This window comes from Haematobia irritans, chromosome 2 (assembly GCF_050003625.1).
Source record: "Haematobia irritans isolate KBUSLIRL chromosome 2, ASM5000362v1, whole genome shotgun sequence".
Taxonomy (NCBI): domain Eukaryota; kingdom Metazoa; phylum Arthropoda; class Insecta; order Diptera; family Muscidae; genus Haematobia; species Haematobia irritans.
This window is the reverse complement of record NC_134398.1, coordinates 26,652,642-26,676,299: the sequence shown is the minus strand read 5'-3', so window position 1 is coordinate 26,676,299 and position 23,658 is coordinate 26,652,642. Positions and strand designations below refer to the sequence as shown.

At 24.3% G+C, this 23,658-nt stretch overlaps 1 protein-coding gene across 8 annotated transcripts in view; it reads left to right on the top strand.

Moving 5' to 3' along the window:
• Nckx30C (solute carrier family 24 member Nckx30C) overlaps window positions 1–23,658 on the top strand; it is a 544,602-nt gene that overhangs the window by 447,177 nt on the left and 73,767 nt on the right. For 6 of the 8 annotated variants that reach the window (XM_075293614.1, XM_075293615.1, XM_075293619.1 and 3 more), the window contains 2 exons: window positions 1,413–1,606; window positions 21,007–21,081. In XM_075293614.1, coding sequence (XP_075149729.1) covers window positions 1,413–1,606; window positions 21,007–21,081 — 269 coding nt within the window. The remainder of the gene's footprint in view (window positions 1–1,412; window positions 1,607–21,006; window positions 21,082–23,658) is intronic. The other 2 variants (XM_075293616.1, XM_075293618.1) reach the window with 2 other exon arrangements.

Below are 23,658 nucleotides of genomic sequence, written 5' to 3'. Positions count from 1 at the left end.
AAAAAATATGAAAAAATTTAAAAACCAACTCTAATCCAATTCAATTCAAATCATATCAAAAATACAAATATCTCCAAGTCTATATCTGTTTGGCCGTGGCGTGGTAAATATATGTAGTGAAATCTTTTTTTTTTATTAAAGTAGTGTCTTTTATTTATATTTATTAGATTTAGTAGATCTCTCAAAAAACAAGCCATCGACAAAAGACGAATTTTGCTACCAAATTTCTATTTCACTTACTACGATTATAATGAAATCATAACTATGCTTCTTTATATATATAGCTTTTATTTATTATTGATCTGATATTAAAAATGTAGAGAATATAAATTATAGCAAACCATTTAATATATCTATAGAAATTTTGGCTGTCTACCCTTCGAAAATCCTAGATAGTTTGACCCATTGAAACTCTTAACCCAGCCTAAAATTATTTTTGAGAATTTATTCCAATATAGTCCCATGATAAGTCCTATGAAAGCTAAATAATTAGTTACCAGATTCTTTTTCTCTCTTTTTCAAAAACTTCTAATGCTACTAAAATCTAAAAAGCTTTCAAGTTTGCTTTTCTTTAAAATATCCATGAAATCCCCTTTCTAGATTTTATATTTCTTTTCCTTTCTCTCTTCTGCTTTATAGTTTTCTAAAAATTCCCTGTTTTTTCTAAATTTTTCTCTAAATCTGTCTTCATAACTGAATGATGGTAAACACACAAAAATTATTTATATTTTTCAAATATTTAAAAAAATATATATATTTAATATTTATAAGTAACATTTAATTAATTATCTCTTAAATGTATTGATTTTTTTTCCTTTTGGTTTGCCATAACTTAAATCTTAAAAATAAAACTAAAAATCTAAAACAAAAAATCCCCCCCCTAAAATAAAACAAAACCAAAGAAATACATTGATTCGATTTTTAATCGAAAGAAAATTCTTTTTTCTTTTTTTCTTCTTCTATTTTTTAAATATATGATTTTATATACATATAAAAAAAAATATTGAAATCTCAAAAAACCAAACAACAAATGTGGATTTTTCCGTTTGCCAAAATCAAAACAAAATCATATGAAATCTAATAAAAAAATTAAAAATATTTGATATCTTTTTTTGATAATAAATTCCAATTCCAATTAAAATCAAAAACGAATGTCTCTCTTGTTTTGTGTGTGTGTCAAAATAATTTTAATATGAAAAACAAAAACTTTTGCTCAATGTCCATTATATTTGTTTTTTCTTAAATAATCAAAAATTAAATTTTGAAAATATTCTCTCAAATATAACATTTTGCCCGAAAAATGTATCGTAATTTGTCAAAAAAAAATGAAATGCCATTAAACACTGAAACTAAAAAAAAAAATCCAAAACCAAATCCTTGATCAAACAAACACAACCATGAAAATGACAAAGATGATGTTCCAGGCAAGGTGGACGAAAAGGCAACCCAATTACACGCCATCGCCTCCCTCAAGGTGCTGCTGGATGCCACTAAACCGCAAAGGGGCGGTGCCACCACATCGGCTGCCAATCATGTGAAAATCAACCTAAAGGAGACCACTCTAGCCGATCGTCCAAATGGCAATATAGATACAACTCTAGATTCGGTAAGTACGAAAGATTTCAATTTTTCAAAAAAATACTTAAAATATAGTATACCATTAGGGATAAGTTCTAAGGGATATATAAAAAGAAACTGAAGCATATGTTAAGGCAGACAACAAAATCAGGGATTTATTTTAATAACAAATGAAACCGGGATATTGGTAATTTTTAAAATTCAATTACATTTTGGGACTTTACAACCCTTGAAGCAGGCTCTGTAATTTCGGAGAAAGAATAAATCTCGCACTTAGTGATATAAAATTTGCCAACAACCAAGTTTTACAAATTGGACCATTTTGTATTTAAACAAACTAAGATTTCACCTTCACTATACTATGATGGTGGTATCCAATGAAACTCAGGATTTTATTCGATATACAAAATTCTGAATTTTTATCTATTAAAATATTACTCCTTAACATATGCTTCTAAGCCTTAAGATTTGAATTAAGTTCAGAAATTAAATTGGTATCATTGAAGATCTAAGTTTTTTTTTTCGAAATTTCAACCAATGTCACACAATATCAATGCATTCAGATGTTTTTTTTATTTTATCATAACGTCATTAATTTTTTTTTTTTTCAAATTCAATTTTCATTCAGAATCACTCACAACAATTGTTATTTTTTCTGCAATAAAATTCAACAAAAATGATTTCATTGAAAAATAAGGAAATGGCAAATGATGTTAAAAATCCAATTCAAAATTCAGAGACCTGTCAATGAAATAAACATTGCAAATAAATAAGAATAAAATATTAAGACAATTAAAAATTTCCTCGTTTCCTCGCTGCACAATTGAGGTTGCTACAGTTGGTAGAATTCTACCCAAATTGGTAGATTTTTTACTGTTTGGTAGATTGATAGAATTCATGATGAAATAAAATTTTGACAAAATTTTCTATAAAATGAAAGTCTTGACAAATTTTACATAGAAATAAAATTTTGACAAAATTTTTTTTGGAAATAAACCTTAAAAAAAAATTCTATGGAAATAAAATTCAGACCAAATTTTCTATAGAAATAAAATTTTGACAAAATGTAATATAGAAATAATTTTTTTTCCTTTTTGTTTTTTATTGTTGGTTTGTACTTCAATCATATTTCTTGTTTTGATCTCAGCTTTAAAACCATTGCGTTGACTAAACTACAAGAGTAGCTTAACCAACAGAGGAAAAGAATGTTTGCCAAAATTATTTGGGCAAACCCCTATAGACTGCACATTCCTCATCAGCATCCTGTACTTGCGGCAAGACTATCAACCAATTATCAGAATAAATTCGGGTAGTTCTATAAACCCAAAGAGAACCACACTCGAACCTTCCGAAAAAAAGTTTATGATAGTTGGCCTCCGCCTAAATAAATCTTTGTTCAAACCTTTTTTCGGAAGGTTCGAGTGTGGTTCACTTTGGGTTTAGTGAACTACCCGATTATTGGTAGATATTTTTGCGGCAAGTAGAGAATAATTATAATCAGAATAATTATCAGAATAAATTCGGGTAGTTCAATAAACCCAAAGTGAACCACACTCGAACCTTAAAAAGGAAGGTTTATGACAGATGGCCTCTGCCTAAATAAATCTTTGTACAAACCTTTTTTCGGCAGGTTCGAGTGTGGTTCACTTTGGGTTTAATGAAATACCCGAATTTATTCTGATAATTGGTTTTGTTGCAAGTAGAGGGTGCTGATGAGGAATATGAAACCGAAACGTGGGTCCATCCAACTATCTTGCATCCCACCTCAGTAATGCTGGTGACATTTTTGAGGGTTTCAAAGCTTCTCTAAGTGGTTTCACTGCAATGTGGAACGCCGTTAAGACTCGGCTATAAAAAGTAGATCCCTTGTCATTGAGCTTAACATGGAATTGAGCAGCACTCAGTGACAAGAGAGAAGTTCACCAATGTGGCATCACAATGGACTGAATAGTATAAATGAACCTGATACATCGGGCTGCCACCTAACCTAACCTAACATATAAGACCCAAATTGAGTCATCTCATCCTATCAGATCTTACTAAAGACTATGGAAATGTGATACACTATAAAAAAAATTTACAAAACTTTCTATAGAAATCAAATTTTGACACAATTTTCTATAGAAATAAAATTTTGAGAAAATTTTGACAAGATTTTCTATAGAAATAAATTTTTTGATAAAATTTTCTATAGAAATAATAAAATTTAAAAAAAAAATCTATAGAAATAAAATATTCACAACATTTTCTATAGAAATAAAAATTGGACAAAATTTTCTATAGAAATAAAATTTGAACAAAATTTTCTATAGAAATAAAATTATGACAAAATTTTCTATAGAAATAAAATTTTGACAAAATTTTCTATAGGAATAAAATGTTGGCAAAATTTTCTATAGAAATAAAATTTTGACAAAATTATGTATAGAAATAAAATTTTGACAAAATTTTCTATAGAAATAAAATGTTGACAAAATTTTCTATAAAAATAAAATTTTGATCAAATTTTCTATAAAATTAAAATTTTGACAAAATTTTCTATTGAAATAAAATTTTGACAAAATTTTCTATGAAAATAAAATTTGACAAATTTTCTATAGAAATAAAATTGTGACAAAAATTTCTATAGAAATAAAGTTTTGACAATTTTTTCTATAGAAATAAAACTTTGACAAAATTTTTTATAGAAATAAAATTTTGACAAAATTTTCTATGGAAATTACATTTTGAAAAAATATTCTGTAAAAATAAAATGTTGACAAAATGTTCTATAGGTATAAAATTGTGACATTTTTTTATAGAAATTAAATTTTGACGTAATCGTCAATAGAAATAAAATTTTCTATAGAAATAACATTTTGAGAAAATTTTCTATAGAAATAAAATTTTGAGAAAATTTCCTATAGAAATAAAATTTTGACAAAACTTTTTATAAAAATAAAATTTTGACAAAAAATTCTTTATAAATAAAATCATGACAATATTTTCAAAAAAAAATTTTTTGACAAAATTTTCTATAGAAATAAAATTTTGACAAAATTTTCTATAGAAACAAAATTTAGACAAAATTCTCAATAGAAATAAAATTTTGACAAATTTTCTATAGAAATAAAATGTTGACAAAATTTTCCATAGAAATAAAATTTTGAGAAAATTTTCTACAAATTTTCCTATAAAATTTTAACCAAAATTTCTATAGAAATAAAATTGTGTCAAATATTTCTAGAGGAATAAAATTTTGATAACATTTTCTATAGAAATAAAATTTTTACAAAAGTTTCTATAGAAATAAAATTTTGAGAAAAATTTCTATACCAAAAAAAATTTTTGACAAAATTTTCTATACCAAATAAAAATTACACAAACTTTTCTATAGAAATAAATTTTGGACAAAATTTTATATAGAAATAAAATTTTGACAAAATTTTCTACAGAAATAAAGTTTTGACAAAATTTTCTATAGAAATAAAATTTTGAGAAAAATTTCTATACAAAATAAAAATTACCCAAAATTTTCTATAGAAATAAAATATGGACAAAATTGTCTACAGAAATAAACTATGGACAAAATTTTCTATAGAAATAAAATTTTGACAAAATTTTCTATAGAAATAAAATTTTGACAAAATTTTCTATAGAAATAAAATTTTGACAAAATTTTCTATAGAAATAAAATTTTGACAAAATTTTCTATAGAAATAAAATTGTGACAAAATTTTCTATACCAAATAAAATTTTGACAAAATTTTCTATACCAAATAAAATTTTAACAAAATTTTCTATAGAAATAAAATTTTGACAAAATTTTCTACAGAAATAAAGTTTTGACAAAATTTTCTATAGAAATAAAATTTTGAGAAAAATTTCTATACCAAATAAAAATTACCCAAAATTTTCGATAGAAATAAAATATGGACAAAATTGTCTACAGAAATAAAGTTTGGACAAAATTTTCTATAGAAATAAAAATTGTGACAAAATTTTCTATAGCAATAATATTGTGACAAAATTTTCTATAGAAGTAAAATTTTTACAAAATTTTCTATAGAAATAAAATTTTGACAAAATTTTCTATAGAAATAAAATGTTGACAAAATTTTCTACTGAAATAAAATTTTGACAAAATTTTCTATAGAAATAACATTTTGACAAAATTTTCTATAGAAATACAATTTTGACAAAATTTTCTCTAGAAATAAAATTTTGACAAAATTTTCTATAGAAATAAAATTTTATATAGAAATAAGATTTTGAATAAATTTTCTATAGAAATAAAATTTTGACAAAATTTTCTATAGAAATAAAATTTTGACAAAATTTTCTATAGAAATAAAATTTTGGCTAAAATTTTTATACAAATATAATTTTGAAAAAATTTTCTATAGAAATAACATTTTGACAAAATTTTCTATAGAATTAAAATTGTGCCAAAAGTTTCTATAGACATAAAATTAAATAAAGTAAGAGGTACTTCAAAATTTTTCTATAGAAATAGAAAATTTTGACAAAATTTTTTATAGAAATAAAATTTTTGAAAAATTTTCTATAAAAATAAAATTTTGATAAAATTTTCTATAGAAATAAAAATTTGACAAAATTTTCTATGGAAATAACATTTTGACAAAATTTTCTACGAAAATGAAGTTTTGAGAAAATTTTCTATGGAAATAAAATTTTGACAAATTATCTATAGAAATAAAATTTTGACAAAATTTTCTAGAGAAATAAAATTTTCTGTAGTAATAAAATTTTGACAAAATTTTCTATAGAAATAAAATTTTGACAAAATTTTCTATAGAAATTCAATTTTGAGAAAATAGTCTACAGAAATCCAATTTTGACAAAATATTCTAGAGGAATAAAATCTTGACAAAATTTTCTATAGAAATACAATTTTGACAAAAGTTTCCATAGCGATAAAATTTTGACAAAATTTTCTATAGGCATAAAATTTGGACAAAATTGCTATAGATATAAAATTTTGACAAAATTTGCTATAGAAATAAAATGTTGACAAAATTGTCCATAGAAATAAAATTTGACAAAATTTTCTATAAAAATAAAATTTGGACAAAATGCTTTATAAAAATAAAGTTTTGTCAAAATTTTCCAAAGAAATAAAATTTTGACAAAATTTGCTATAAAAAAATTGACAAAAATTTCTATAGAAATAAAATTTTGAAATAAATCGAAATAAAATCGGAACATTGGCCTGAAACGATACAGGGTTGATATGGAACATCTTCAAATTTTTCCTAACTCAAAATGCACAAAATTCCAATGATATAAATTGGGAAAGTTAAACAAGAAAATTTGACTGAAGAATGGACCATATAAACCGATCCTGGCGATCGGGGCATTTTTGGAACTATGGTCATGTGAGAAATAGATGAAACTTACTTAAGAGTGCTCTAAATCGAATTTAGAGAAAAAAACCAAGAGGTTCATAAAAAAAATCCAGAAATTATTTCTCTCCTCTCATCGAGTACTTTCGCCTGGGATAAGTGCTTTGTTGTGTGGATTTTTTGTGTTGGGTTGCACATGACAAACAAACAGGGTTTTTTCACCATGGACCCGTTATCTCAGTCTCAGTTTAACTACTCAATCCATTGTGATGCCGAAGGTGATAGGTTAGGTAGCAGCCCGATGTATCAGGCTCACTTAGACTATTCAGTCAATTGTGAAACCACAGTAGTGAACTTCATCCGAATGTGATGAATTTCCTCTACTTTACATCAGCCTTTTATGGCTCGACCTCTGAAATATTACTTGTTAGAAAAAAAAAAAAGATTTTTTTCCGAAAATTCGGTCAATAAGCTTTTTTGCTTAAATAGTGCTGAGGGAGCAAAACTCCTCTCATAGTTACGGCAATGAAGATATGTTTTCCCCTCAACGTTCTCTATTGGCTTTTTGTAAAATGGCGGAATTTCATACAGTTCGATGTATTACAAACGGAATGACAAAGTTAGTATATTTAAAACCTTTGGTTGAGGCTATAAAATCTGCTAAAATATCAAATTAAAATTTCAATATCATTTACGAAAAAATATAAACCCATTAAAATTTAAAGCCCTTAAGACAAATACTATACTTCTTAATTAAGATTAATTATTAATTTGCATATTTCCGAATAAAATTGCTAGAAATTATACAAGCCTTCTACAAAAAAATATTTTTTCAATGAAACCATTTTTCTTTACCTCTTTCTCACATTCATTAATTTCATTTACTCATTATGTCAAATATACTCGTACATGAAAACAAAAAAAAAAAACAAAAAATTGAAAACAAAACAAAGAATATAACAAAGGCGTAACATTAATTTTAATTTTTTCATTAAAATATCCCCCATCATTAAGACAAAAAAAAACACACCGAAGACATCGTCAAAAGCATAATGTCCTCCTGTTCGTATTAAAGTTGAATTCAAATTGAAGCAAAAGTATATTTCCGGAATGTATGTGTGAAATTTCTGTGTGTGTGTTTTCAGAGCCTTTGGATGACAAAAACAAACAAAAAAACTTTCCCCCATTCTATCCTCCTATATCCATAATATATAACATTGTCCTTTTTTGTGTTGATACATTTGTGTTTCAGAATGAGTGTTAATTTTTATATGGCCTATTTTTTCTTTTTTGTTTTTTTCTTTTTTATACTATATTTTATTTATATGATGATTTTTGGGTCCACCCACCTACCATCACCGATGATGGATACGGTTTTTTTTTCTTTCTTGTTCACCATTAAAAGCTTTGTCCTGGTCTCTGATGGTCGTTGCTGTTGATTTTAATATGATTTCCACATCATTTAAATAAAGCCAAGGAAAAAACTCTTACTGAATATTAACAACAAAAAAAATGTAGAAAGAAGAAAAATACATAAAATGGGTATAGTGCAGAGTATAGAGGAAACTCACTCGTTCAGAATTGATCCGGAAATATATTATCTCTTTTTTCAATGACATCCATTCACAAGAAATGTTATATGTTAAATATTAAATAAAAAAGGTGAACATGCACAATACCCGTTAAGAATTTCTTAAATATTGCACAAAAAAATGTTATTCCAAATAAAAAGTGCCAAAATTGCTTAAAAAAATAGCACAAAAAGTGGAAATTTTTCGTATAGAAAAATAATGAATTAAACCCAATTACATAGGATTTCATATATTTTTTGAAGGAGATCTGAATTTTAGAGTAAAATAGGAGCCAATCACCATTGCCCTTGAGGATTTTTTAAAAGTTGCACGAAAAGTGTCATTCCCAGTAAAAGGTAACACCCTCGTCCTGCCTTAAGAAATCGTCAATACTGATTTGACAAACATTAAATTTGGGATTTTAATATGAGCTAAGAATCCTTAACGTTAAGAATATCTTAAATGTTGCACAAAAGGTTTTATTCCATTAAAAAATGGCACACAGTAAAAAGTGCCAAACTTGTATTAAAAAAGTAGCACAAAAAGTGTCAATCTCCCGTATAGAAAAATAATGAATTAAACCCAATTACATGGGATTTCATATGTTTTTAAGGAGATCTGAATAAAAAGTGGCAAACTTGCTTTAAAAAAAAATTGCACAAAAAGTGTCAATCTCCCGTATAGAAAAATAATGAATTAAACCCAATTACATGGGATTTCATATGTTTTTAAGGAGATCTAAATTTTAGAGTAAAATAGGAGCCAATCACAATTGCCCTTGAGAATTTCTTAAAAGTTGCACGAAAAATGTCATTCCCAGTAATAGGTGACACCCTCGTCCTGCCCCAAGATATCTTCAATACTCCAAAGATTTGACAATCAGTAAATTTGGGATTGAAATTGGAGTTAAGAATTCTTGATGTTAAGAATTTTTAAATGAAAAAGTAAAAAGTGGTTCACTTGCTTTCAAAAAGTAGCACAAAAAGTGAAATTTTTTTCGCATAGGAAAATTACGAATTAAATCCAATTAAATGGGATTTCATATTATTTGTGGACGAAAACACCAGCCTGCATTGATAGCAGTCCAATATAAAAATAGCCAAAAATAAATTTCAGAATAAAATAAGAGTCAATCACTATTGCCTTAAAAGTTGCACGAAAAGTGTCATTCCCAGTAAAAGGTGATACTTTAATGATTTCACAACAATTAAATTTGACATTGATATAGGAGCTAAGAATCCTTGATGTTAAGAATTTGTATATGTAATAGTAAAAAGTGGCTCATTTGCTATAAAAAAGTAGCACAAAAAGAGTCACTGTTTTCGCATAGAAAAAAAACGAATTAAACCCAATTACATCGGGTTTCACATATTTCTTTGCAATGAGATCTCAATTAAAAGTTATCCCCTTTTTTGTTAAATATTATTTCTTCAAAATGATATTTTAGAGTAGAACAAAGTTTTCTTACTACTAAAATTGTTTATATTTGCATACTTTCAGGCGATTCATAGCTTCGCTTGAAAGCTCTGTATTACGAAATAAAACATCCCCCATATATAGTGTTGGGCCATTATTTCATATAGATATTGGGCCTTATTTCTTGGAAGCTTATTTCCTGAAGCCGCCTTGCATACTTCCAGAAGATGCACTCCCAATGATGTTCGTTATTGTAACTACCCAGGAAGTTCTTTTAATTCAATTTTTTATAAATTGGAAATTTTGACACAATTTTCTATAGAAACAAACCTTGACAAATTTTTCCATAGATATAAAATGTTGACAAAATTTTCTATAGAAATAAAATTTTTTACAAAATTTTCTGTAGAAATAAATAGAAATAAAATTTTCTACAGAAATAAAATTTTGCCAAATTTTCTATAGAAATAAAATTTTGATACAATTTTCTATAGAAATAAAATTTTGACAAAATTTTCTATAGAAATAAGATTTTGACAAAAATTTTCTATAGAATAAAATTTTGACAAAATTTTCTATAGAATAACATTTTGAAAAATAGTAATAAAATGTTGACCAAATTTTCTACAGAACTAAAATTTCGACAAAGTTTTCTATAGAACAAAAATTTTGACAAAATTTTCTATAGAAATAAAATTTTGACAAAAAGAGACATGGTGTCACCAAAAATTGTATATTTTTTTTACTGTTTGGTAGATTGGTAGAATTCTTTTGGTTTTGGTAGATTTGGCAAAACATTCCTCTCTAACTAAGTGGAACTTAAATTTTCTACAGCAATAAAATTTTGGCAAAATTTTCTATAGATATAAAATTTTGACAAAATATTCTATAGATATAAAATTTTGACAAAATTTTCTATACAAATAAAATTTTGACAAACTTTCAATAGAAATAAACCTTGACAAAATTTTCCATAGCAATAAAATTTTCACAAAATTTTCCATAGAAATAAACTTTTAACAAAATTTTCTACTGAAATAAAATTTTGACAAAATTTTCTATACAAATAAAATGTTGACAAAATTTTCCATAGAAATAAAATTTTGTCAAATATTTCTATAGAAATAAAATTTGGACAAAATTTTCTATAGAAATAAAATTTTGACAAAATTTCCTATAGAAATAAAATGTTGACAAAATTTTCTATAAAAATAAAATTTTGACAAAATTTTCTATACAAATAAAACTTTCACAAAATTTTCCATAGCAAAAAAAATTGTTAACAAAATTTTCTACAGAAATAAAATTTTGACAAAATTTTCTATAGAAATAAAATTTTGACAAAATTTACTATAGAAATAACATTTTGACAAAATTTTCTATAGAAATAAAATTTTGACAAAATTTTCTATAGAAATAAAATTTTGACAAATTTTCAAAAGAAATAAACTTGACAAAATTTTCCATAGCAATAAAATTTTCACAAAATTTTCCATAGAAATAAACTTTTAACAAAATTTTCTACTGAAATAAAATTTTGACAATATTTTATATAGAAATAAAATTTAGAAATAAATATAGAAATAACATTTTGACAAAATTTTCTATAGAAATAAAATTTTCTAGAGAAATAAAATTTTGACAAAATTTTCTATAGAAATAAAATTTTCTATAGAAATAAAATTTTGGCAAAATTTTCTTTAGAAATAAAATTTTGACAAAATTTTCTATAGAAATAAAACTTTCACAAAATTTTCCATAGAAATAAACTTTTAACAAAATTATCTGCAGAAATAAAATTTTGACAAAATTTTCTATAGAAATAAAATGTTGACAAAATTTTCTATAGAAATAAAATTTTGACAAAATTTCCCATGGAAATAAAATTTTGACAATATTTTCTATAGAAATAAAATGTTGACAAAATTTTCTATAGAAATAAAATTTAGACAAAATTTTCTATAGAAATAAAATTTTGATAAAATTTTCTATAGAAATAAAATTTTGACAAAATTTTCTATAGAAATAAAATTTTGACAAAATTTTCTATAGAAATAAAATTTTGACAAAATTTCCTATAGAAATAAAATTTGGACAAAACTTCTATAGAAATAAAACTTTCACAAAATTTTCTATAGAAATAAAACTTTCACAAAATTTTCTATAGAAATAAAATTTGAACAAAATTTTCTATAGAAATAAAATTTGAACAAAATTTTCTATAGAAATAAAATTTTGACAAAATTTTCTATAGAAATAAAATTTTGACAAAATTTTGCTATAGAACTAAAATTTTAACAAAATTTTCTGTATAAATAAAATTTGGACAAATTTTTCTATAGAACTAAAATATTGACAACATTTTCTACAGAAATAATATTTTGACAAAATTTTCTGTAGAAATAAAAATTTGTCAACATTTTCTATAGAAATAAAATTTTGAAAAAATTTTCTATAGAAATAAATTTTTTACAAAATTTTGATAAAATTTTCTATAGAAATAAAATTTCGACAAAATTTTCTATAGGAATAAAAATTTGTCAAAATTTTCTATAGAAATAAAATTTTGACAAAATTTTTTATAGAAATAAAATTTTGATAAAATTTTCTATAGAAATAAAATGTTGAAAAAATTTTCTAGAGAAATAAAATTTTCCCAAAATTTCTATAGAAATAAAGTTTTGATAAAATTTTCAATAGAAATATAATTTTAACAAAAATTTACTATAAATACACGTTTTTATACTAACCACAAAATTTTCATCAACAACCTTAAAAGAGTTTTTTAGGTGGTAGATTTTTGGTAAAATTTTCTTTAAATTGTAGAAGATTATTTGAGGCACGAGTGGCAACCGTGTTCAAGGCTCCTATAAGTGCTTTCATAGTAATGTAAAACGCGGATCAGAAAAATATCCCTAATCATTGGGCTAACGGGCTAACAAAAAATTGTTTTTTTCCAATTTCTCAAGAAGTTTCAAACTCAAAAATTCGAATTTTCAAAATTTTGAAAATATCGAAAATAGACTTTTGATTCTGTTTACAATCCCTATGCCTATGTCTTATTTTGCAATACCAGACAAGGGGAGAATAGTGTCATATCTGTAGCACTAATTCGCTTGTATCTTCATAGAAAGTCTTCTCTTCCTGATTTATTTAATGATATGGACTTTTTGAATCCTTCTATTTAGAAATGTTCAGGTTTTGATATAACCCCCCATATATATTTCTTAGCTCTTTTTTTGTGGTTTTCTTTCCATTTCTGTTTTTTGAATCTGCGTATGATAAATGCCAATCTATATTTAAAGAGAATTTTAAAAATTTCTGACCAACATCAAAACCAACAAAAATTACCTTGAAATATCTGCATTTAGTGTTTCCCCATAGATAACTCTAACCACAGCCTCTCATTATTTAGAATGGTAGTGTCAAACAAACATTCACCAGAAAACTTTACGTTTTATCAAAAACCACTGCAGCTTGTAAATGCAATTGCTTTAATTGTTATTTGCATATTGACATCGTTTTTTTTGTGATTGTGGCATGTGGACAACGATATTTATTGACTATTTGCATAATTAAGCATGAATTGATTTAAAATGCGAGGTTGATTTCAAAAATTCCAAATATTCGATGAGAGAATAGGTTAGGTGGCATCCCGATGTATCAGGCTCCATTGTGATACCACAGTAGTGGTGAACTTCTCTCTTATCACTGAGTGCTGCCCGATTCCATGTTAAGCTCAATGACAAGGGACCTCCTTTTTATAGCCGAGTCCGAACGGCGTTCCACATTGCAGTGAAACCACTTAGAGTAGCTTTTTGAAACACTCAGAAATGTCACCAGCATTACTGAGGTGGGATAATACACCGCTGAAATACTTTTTGGTGTTCGGTCGAAGCAGGAATCGAACCCACGACCTTGTGTATGCAAGGCGGGCGTGCTAACCATTGCACCACGGTGGCTCCCTTCGATGAGAGGATACATTTGCATATAAAAATTACGCTTAGTTAATCAAACAGGGGAACGTAATGGAATTGAAACAGTATTTATTTTCATTATTAATTATTTATTTGATAATAATATATTTCTATAGTAAATGCAAAGTTATAATCTTTTTTTTGTGGAATATTTTGGAATTGAAACATATTGAAATAATATATGAAGATCATGATATAAACCTTGGCAAAAAGTATAATAAAATAAAACATTAAATATCACATTTGATGGCAGAAAGTGCAGTTATTGGAAGGAACGAAATGAAATTTAATGAAACATTGAAGCTAACAAATAAAATGTATTTATTCATATTAAAATCAACAGGAGACCAAAGCCTTGGGCTATATACAAAAAATCGGGTCTTTTAAATTTTATTTTATTATTTATTGTTTAATTTTCATCTTAATTATCTTCTTCCCTCTTATATGTGTGTATAAGTGTGATCGAGTTCTTGTGAATGAAAAATCGTTAACTTTAATTTAGATATATGAGTGTAATTTGCGTTTCTTGTCATTTACTTTATTTCTAAAATATTTTTATTTTTTCAAATGCAACGATTATGTGTGACTATATTTTCTAAGAATTTGTTTTGTCGACAATAAAAACCATTTTCCATGAAAATTCTATGTTTTTGTCAAAGGCATTTTTTTTAATTTCTTATTATACGTTATTAAGTGTTTTTCAAAGATATATTTAAAGAAAAAAATAATATATAGGCTATTTGAATCGTATACTTCTATATTCACTACTATCATATCTTCTCACTCCACCCCACTCCACAACTATCATCCTGTCTGTGAACACTTATTTCAATTTCGAAATGTTTTTTTCACACCGAACGAACATCCCACCACTACCACCACAACCACGACCATCCATATCACCTGTTTTTCCTTTGAATTTTATTTTTATCTATTTATCTTCTATCTTCTCTATAATCTGTATTCTTCATTAGATGCGTAAATCAAAACAAAAAAAGCAAAATTTTTATAGACCTAATTCGGAACGATTGTTTATTCAAGTTTCTTCTTATTCAGCTCTCTTTTTAATTTTATAACATGTTTTTAAATTTTGTAAAAATTGGTATATTATTTGCTTTGTCTACTATTGCTCTCTATCTCTTTTTCTCTCGAACTGTTTTGTTGAGTTAAAATCAAAAGTATACAAACTTTAATAAATTTAAATTTACTTAACAGTTGATTTTTTTCATTGGAAAATATTAAAAATCTTAATTTTATTGTCATCTAACTGATATCTTAAAGAAAGTAAAAACATTTATAAAATTTATGAAATAATTAATGTTGTAATATTCATAAAATTGTATAAAAACTTGTATGTTTAGAGGGGAACAAAATGGAATTGATTCTGTATTAATGTTTTAACCACAGCTTGGTTATGAAATATGAAATAATCCATTATGAAATATGAAATAATCTAAAATTGAATTCGGAGTAGGAACGGTAGAGAATAAAATTTTGACAACATTTTCTATAGAAATAAAATTTTGACAAAATTTTCTATAGAAATAAAATTTTTACAAAATTTTATATAGAAAAAAATTTTGACAAAATTTTGTATAAAATGTTGACAAAATGTTCTATAGATGGAGGCTATATATAATTATGGACCGATATGCAGCATTGTTTGCACGGCTGTTAAGGACCTTATGTTGACATCACGTTCCAAATTTCAACCGGATCAGATAAAATTTGCACCTCCAAATCTGAGGAATGGTATATATGGGGGAATCGAACCCACGACCTTGTGGGTTCGATTCCCCCACCGAACATTCGACCGAACACCAAAAAGTTTTTCAGCGGTGCTTTATCCCACCTCAGTAATGCTGGTGACATTTCTGAGCTTCTCTAAGTGGTTTCACTACAATGTGGAACGCCGTTCGGACTCGGCTATAAAAAGGAGGTCCCTTGTCACATTGAGCTTAACATGGAATCGGGCAGCACTCAGTGATAAGAGAGAAGTTCACCAATGTGGTATCACAATGGACTGAATAGTCTAAGTGAGCCTGATACATCGGGCTGCCACCTAACCTAACCTAACCTAACCTATATATAATTACGGACCGATATGGACCAATGTTTTCATGGTAGTTATAGGCCATATATTGACATTACGTACCAAATTTCAAGCGGATCGGATAAAATTTGCTCCTCCAAGAGGCTCAGCAAGCCAAATCTGGGGTTCGGTTTATATGGGGGCTATACGTAACAGTGATCCGATATGGCCCATTTGCAACACCTTGCGACCTACGACAATAACAACTACTTGTGCTAAGTTTCAAGACGATAGCTTATTTCGTTCAGAAGTTAGCGTGATTTCAACAGACGGAAGGACGTGGGTAGATCCCTCAGAATTTCACCACGACCCAGAATATATATGCTTTATGGGGTTTTAGAGGAATATTTCGATGTAATACAAACGGAATGACAAATGGTGGAGAGTACAAACGGAATGAGGAATGGTGGAGAGTATAAAAAAAAAATTATATAAGCCGTAAATTCGGCCAGGCCTAATCTTTTGTATCCTCCACCATGGATGGCGTAGAAAGTTTTACTAAAGACAGTCAATTAGTTGGGTTGTGGAAGCACTTGCTCATGGCAAAATTCAAAATTTCATTTCTATAGAAAATTTTGTCAAAATTTAATTTCTATAGAAAATTTTGTCAAAATTTTGTTTCTACAGAAAATTTTGTCAAAATTTTATTTCTATAGAAAATTTTGTTATAGAATTTTTATTGCTATATAAAATTTTGTCAAGTTTTTATTTCCATAGAATATTTTGTTAAACTTTTATTTCTATAAAAAATTTTGTCAAAATTTTATTTCTAAGGAAAAATTTGTCAAAATTTTATTTCTATAGAAAATTTTGTCAAAATTTTATTTCTATAGAAAATTTTTTCCAAATTTTATTTCTATTGAAAATTTTGTTAAAATTTTATTTCTATAGGAAATTTTGTCAAAATTTTATTTCTATAGAAAATTTTGTCAAAATTTTATTTCTATAGAAAATTTTGTAATAATTTTATTTCTATAGAAATTTTTTCACAATTTTATTGCTATAGAAAATTTTTTTCGAAATTTTTCTATAGAAAATTTTGTCAAAATTTTATTTCTATAGAAAATTTTGTCAAAATTTTATGTCTATAGAAAATTTTGTAAAAATTTTATTTCTATAGAAAATTTTTTCCAAATTTTATTTCTATAGAAAATTTTATTTCTATAGAAAATTTTTTCAAATTTTTATTTCTAAGGAAAATTTTTTTCTATAGAAAATTTTGTCAAAATTGTATTTCTAAAGAAAATTTTTTCACAATTTTATTGCTATAGAAAATTTTGTTAAAGAATTTTTATTGCTATAAAAAATTTTGTCAAAATTTTATTTCTATAGAAAATTTTGTTATAGAATTTTTATTGCTATAGAAAATGTTTTCGCAATTTTATTTCTGTAGAAAATTTTGACAAAATTGTATTTCTATAGATTTTTTTTCACAATTTTGTTGCTATAGAAAATTTTGTTATAGAATTTTTATTGCTATAGAAAATTTTGTTAAAATTTTATTTCTATAGAAAATTTTGTTATATAATTTTTATTGCTATAGAAATATTTTTGCGAAATTTTATTTCTGTAGGAAATTTTGTCAAAATTGTATTTCTATAGAAAATTTTGTCAAAATTTTATTTCTATAGATAATTTTGTCAAAATTTTATTTCTATAGAACATTCTTCTCGAAAATTTACTTCTGTAGAAAATTTTGTCAAAATTGTATTTCTATAGAAAATTTTTTTTCACAATTTAATTGCTATAGCAAATTTTGTTATAGAATTTTTATTGCCATAAAAAATTTTGTCAAAATTTTATTTCTATAGAAAATTTTGTTATAGAATTTTTATTGGTATATAAAATTTTGTCAAATTTTTATTTCCATAGAAAATTTTGTTAAACTTTTATTTCTATAAAAAATTTTGTCAAAATTTTATTTCTAAGGAAAAATTTGTCAAAATGTTATTTCTATAGAAAATTTTGTCAAAATTTTATTTCTATAGAAAATTTTGTCAAAATTTTATTTCTATAGAAAATTTTGTCAAAATTTTATTCCTATAGACAATTTTGTAAAAATTGTATTTCTATTCAAAATTTTGTTAAAATTTTATTTCTATAGAAAATTTTGTCAAAATTTTATTTCTATAGAAAATTTTCTCAAAATTTCATTTCTATAGAAAGTTTTGTAAAAATTTTATTTCTATAGAAATTTTTTCACAATTTTGTTGCTATAGAAAATTTTTTTCGAAATTTTATTCTATAGAAAATTTTTGTCAAAATTTTATTTCTATAGAAAATTTTGTCAGAATTTTATGTCTATAGAAGATTTTGTAAAAATTTTATTTCTATAGAAAATTTTTTCCAAATTTTATTTCTATAGAAAATTTTGTCAAAATTTTATTTCTATAGAAAATTTTGTCAAATTTTCATTCTATAGAAAATTTTTTCGAAATTTTATTTCTATAGAAAATTTTGTCAAAATTTTATTTCTATAGAAAATTTTGTCAAAATTTTATTTCTATAGAACATTCTTTTCGTTGTTTTTTCACAATTTAATTGCTATAGTAAATGTTGTTATAGAATTTTTATTGCCATAAAAAATTTTGTCAAAATTTTATTTCTATAGAAAATTTTGTTATAGAATTTTTATTGCTATATAAAATTTTGTCAAATTTTTATTTCCATAGAAAATTTTGTTAAACTTTTATTTCTATAAAAAATTTTGTCAAAATTTTATTTCTAAGGAAAAATTTGTCAAAATTTTATTTCTATAGAAAATGTTGACAAAATTTTATTTCTATAGAAAATGTTGTCGCAATTTTATTTCTATAGAAAATTTTGTCAAAATTTTATTTCTATAGATAATTTTGTAAAAATTGTATTTCTATTGAAAATTTTGTTAAAATTTTATTTCTATAGAAAATTTTGCCAAAATTTTATTTCTATAGAAAATTTTGTCAAAATTTTATTTCTATAGAAAGTTTTGTAAAAATTTTATTTCTATAGAAATTTTTTCACAATTTTGTTGCTATAGAAAATTTTTTTCGAAATTTTATTCTATAGAAAATTTTGTCAAAATTTTATTTCTATAGAAAATTTTGTCAGAATTTTATGTCTATAGAAAATTTTGTAAAAATTTTATTTCTATAGAAAATTTTTTCCAAATTTTATTTCTATAGAAATTTTTATTTCTATAGAAAATTTTGTCAAAATTTTATTTCTATAGAAAATTTTGTCAAATTTTCATTCTATAAAAAATTTTTTCGAAATTCTAATTTTATAGAAAGTTTTGTCAAAATTTTATTTCTATAGAAAATTTTGTCAAAATTTTATTTCTATAGAAAATTTTGTCAAAATTTTATTTCTATAGAAAATTTTGTCAAAATTTTATTTCTATTGAAAATTTTTTCAAAAGTTTTTTTCTATAGAAAATTTTGTCAACATTTTATTTCTTTTGAAAATTTTGTCAAAATTTTATTTCTATAGAAAATTTTTTCTAAATTTTATTTCTATAGAAAATTTTGTCAAGATTTTATTTCTATAGAAAAATTTTTCGAAATTTTATTTCTATAGAAAATTGAAGTATCACTTTGTTGGAGAGGTATGTTTTGCAAAATCTACCAACACGAAAAGAATTTTACCAATCTACCAAAAAGTAAAAAATATAAAATTTTTGGTAGAATTCTACCAACTGTGGCAACCGTACTTGCGATGGCTGACACCATGTCAATTATACGTACACATTTTGGGTAGGCTGTACTGGATTTTCAATTTGAACAAAAATTTTCGATATATGGCGGTAAGGTATTAAATATACAACATATTTTTTACCAATCCAAATCGTGTTTTTGTTTTGCAAAATTCATATATATCGGATATTATAGAAAATACATTACATGGGTTTTATATTAAGGTTTATTAAATTTATTAATTTATTAAATTTAATGATTTAAAATGTCCATCATTTAGGCCTCAAAATATTCTTATACAATTTTATGAATACATCCAACAAATCTATTTCACTCACAAACGCAAATATCATCGTTCTACTCAATCTCAATCATATAAGCATCATTTTCTTTAAAAATTCCATAAAACAAAAAACATAATATTTTGCAAATAAATTTTTACTTTAAAATAAATAGTTTTCAATGCGTATGTGTGTATATGTTTGTATGTCTGACAAGCAAATCAAACATTTCAAAAAAAAAAATATAAATTTAATTGAAAGCTTTAAACACTTTTATTGAAGAAAAAAAACAAAACGAAACCAAATGCTTTTTGTTTCAAGTAGTTAATGTTGTTGATTGTTAATTTTTTTTTGCAAAGGTAATTTAGAATAAATATTTTTATTAGTTAATACTGACAAAGCAAACACTAAATTTTATTAAAAGTTTTAATTAAAATATTCGTTTTTTTTAACGCTTTTATAATTTGACAATGAAATATTTTTTATATATTAATTCTGGAGTTTTTAATACGCTTCCGAGTTGGGCCTAAATCTACGCTGACTAATTGAATTGAAACCAAAAAACAAAAAATCTGGCAAAAAATTTATTCTTCTCCCCCGCTAAAGAAAATCTTAAATTAATATGGTCAATAACTCTTCCAAAATTGAAAATCTTTTTCTTTCAATATCCTTACTCCTCCCGCCCTCTTTTGCTAACTATCTCTTGTCTTTCTATAAAAAAACTCTCGTTCTCTATCTATCTTTCCTACACAATTCTATTGTCTGATATAAATTTTACTGAATAACCATTTTTTTTTATTTTGAATTATTTAAAAAAAATATATAATTTTTTTATTAAAAACTTTTTAAGTAACAATATAAAGTAAATAATATTTAAGACAGTTTAAAAAAATATATTATTGCTAAAAAAACTATTTTTTAATAATTTTAATATAAAAATATTCAAATATTTTTCTTCTTCTACACATTGAAAATAATACCACAACTTCTCTGAAATGAATGAAACCAAACGTAAACCAAAACCAAAACAATTTGTTTAATTTTTCTAAAAAAAAAATTAACAAATTTAAAGCCATCGTTAAGTGGTCGTCGTGCGAGCTGGATAGATCAAAGGGTCAAAATTCAAACGCGAAAATTTAGCATCAAAGTTAGTTTCACATTTTCTATTTACTTTATTACTTTAATTTATTTTTAAATCGTATATTACTTTATGGCTATAATTTTTTTGCGTAATTTAATTTCGCCATTATTATATTTATATAATATTCTTTTTGGCTGCTTTTATTAAAACGTAACTAATAGAAAACAGCAAGAAAATTTTTTTCTATTCCCTAAATAATTTTTTGGTTTTTGCAAATTTTCCCCAAAAAAAATATTATTTTTATTTTTTTCCATTTATTTAAGCAAATTCAAAGCCTTTTAAAGATCGATTTAGCGAATTACTATGTACTTCTCCAAAAATATTTTTTTTGTATAGAAAATGAAATATTATATTTTGAATTATAATTTTTTAAATTTATTATATTTAAATATTTAAAATTATAATTTTAACATATGTTTAGAACAAAAACTTAGCTGAACATTTTTGCTTAAGCTAAACCTTTTACCTGATTTATTTGAGCCCTTAATACCATACTCTTGTATTTTTTATATGTTTTTTTTTTCAAACCCTGTTTAAATATATATTTTAAATTTTTTTTACTGACAAGCCATTTTATACATACATACACAAATCCCACTTATTTCTCTTCTTACTTTTTTAGAATTATTTTTTCCATGGTGTTTTAGCATTAAATCTGTGATTTGTAATTTGATTGGCATAAAAACAAAACTAAGTAATTGCCGTGGCTTTAAATGTTGTTATAATTTGTTAATTGAAAATTAAAAGCAAAATATGTACATAGAATATAAATGCATGCTTAGTTTAATAAATAATTCCCAGGTGAAATTTAATTCTATGAAAATAATATAAAGATATCGAATAATATAAAACAAAAACAGGTAAGATATAAAATATTTTTTTCGCATTAAAAAATATTCATACAAAGTTTTTATTGAATTTTATACATCGATAAAATTAAAAGGGGTACGCGATGGAATATTATGAAACATATATATAAAACTAAAAGGGGAACGCTATGGAATATTATGAAATATATATTTGTTTCTTTTATGGGGTTACAAAATTATATTAAAATTACTATTATAGCATATTTCCGATATATAGCAACATAGGAACGCAATGGAATTGAATGAAACATTCTAACATTCTAAAAGAAATATGCATAAATTATTCAATCCTATTTTAGTATAAAAATTTCAGAAAACTATAACCAAAATATTAATAAAAAATATTCTAAATAAGAAACGATGTGGAAAAAATTGATATAATGCGGCTATCAATTAATCGACAAAAATTTAAAACAAAACAATTTTTAGAAAATTATTCACTACACACAAAAACATTTTTTTTCTGATTCAATCACGAAATTAATTGATCCAATTAATTTTTTTATTGAAATGTCTTCAATCACAGAAATGATAGTATTAATTACAAATTAATTGACAAACAATTAAAAAATTAATTGATCCGTTTGCACAAATTAATTAATACTATTAATTTGTGTGATTGATTTTTGTTTCAATTAAAAAATTTGTTGAATCAATTAAATTTTTAATTGAATATTTTTTAAAACTCAATTAAGGTTTGGAAAATTTTTTGTGATTTTTTTTTTTTGGTGTATATATAATATAAATATAGAATTAGCAAATTCATAAAATAGGGGACTACATGGAAATGTATAAAACATATATATTTTTCGATAATTTATTCTATTTATAGAAAATTTCCAGAATTATTCGGGCTATATGTCGGAATATTAACAAACTGTTTTCCAATTTAATTGAGTCAAGACAATTTTATTTCTATAGAAAATTTTGTCAAAATTTTAGTACTATAGAAAATTTTGTCAAAATTTTATTTAAAAAAAAAATTTGTCAAAATTCTATTTCTATAGAAAATTTTGTCAACATTTTATTTTTATAAAAAAAATTATTCAAACTGTATTTCTATAGAAAGTTTTGCCAAAATTTTAGTACTACAGAAAATTTTGTAAACATTTTAATTTTATAAAAAATTTTGTCAAAATTGTATTTCTATAGAAAATTTTGTCAAAATTGTATTTCTATAGAAAATTTTGCCAAAGTTTCGTTTCTATAGCAAATTCTGTCAAAGTTTTATTTCTATAGAAAATTTTGTCAACATTTTATTTCTATAGAAATTTGTGTCAAAATTTTAGTACTACAGAAAATTTTATCAAAATTTTAATTTTTATAAAAAATTTTGTCGAAATTGTATTTGTTGTTTTTGATCTCAGCTTAAAGCCATGCATTGACTAAACTACAAGTGTAGCTTAACCAACAGAGAAAAAGTATGCTTCTCAAATTTATTTGGGCAAAGCCCTATAGACTGCAAGAAGGTTGGATGTACAGCTGTTTCGGAATTACAACATTCCTCATCAGCATCCTCTACTTGCAGCAAAACTATCAACCAATTATCAGAATAAATTCGGGTAAATCACTCAACCCAAAGTGAACTACACTTGAACCTCCCGAAAAAGGGTTTGATAGTCGGCTACTGCCTAAACAAATTTGCCAGCATATCTCTTTTCCTTTGCCAAACTCAAATCATCGATTTGAATGTATTTGGCTGGGTTTGTTTTTG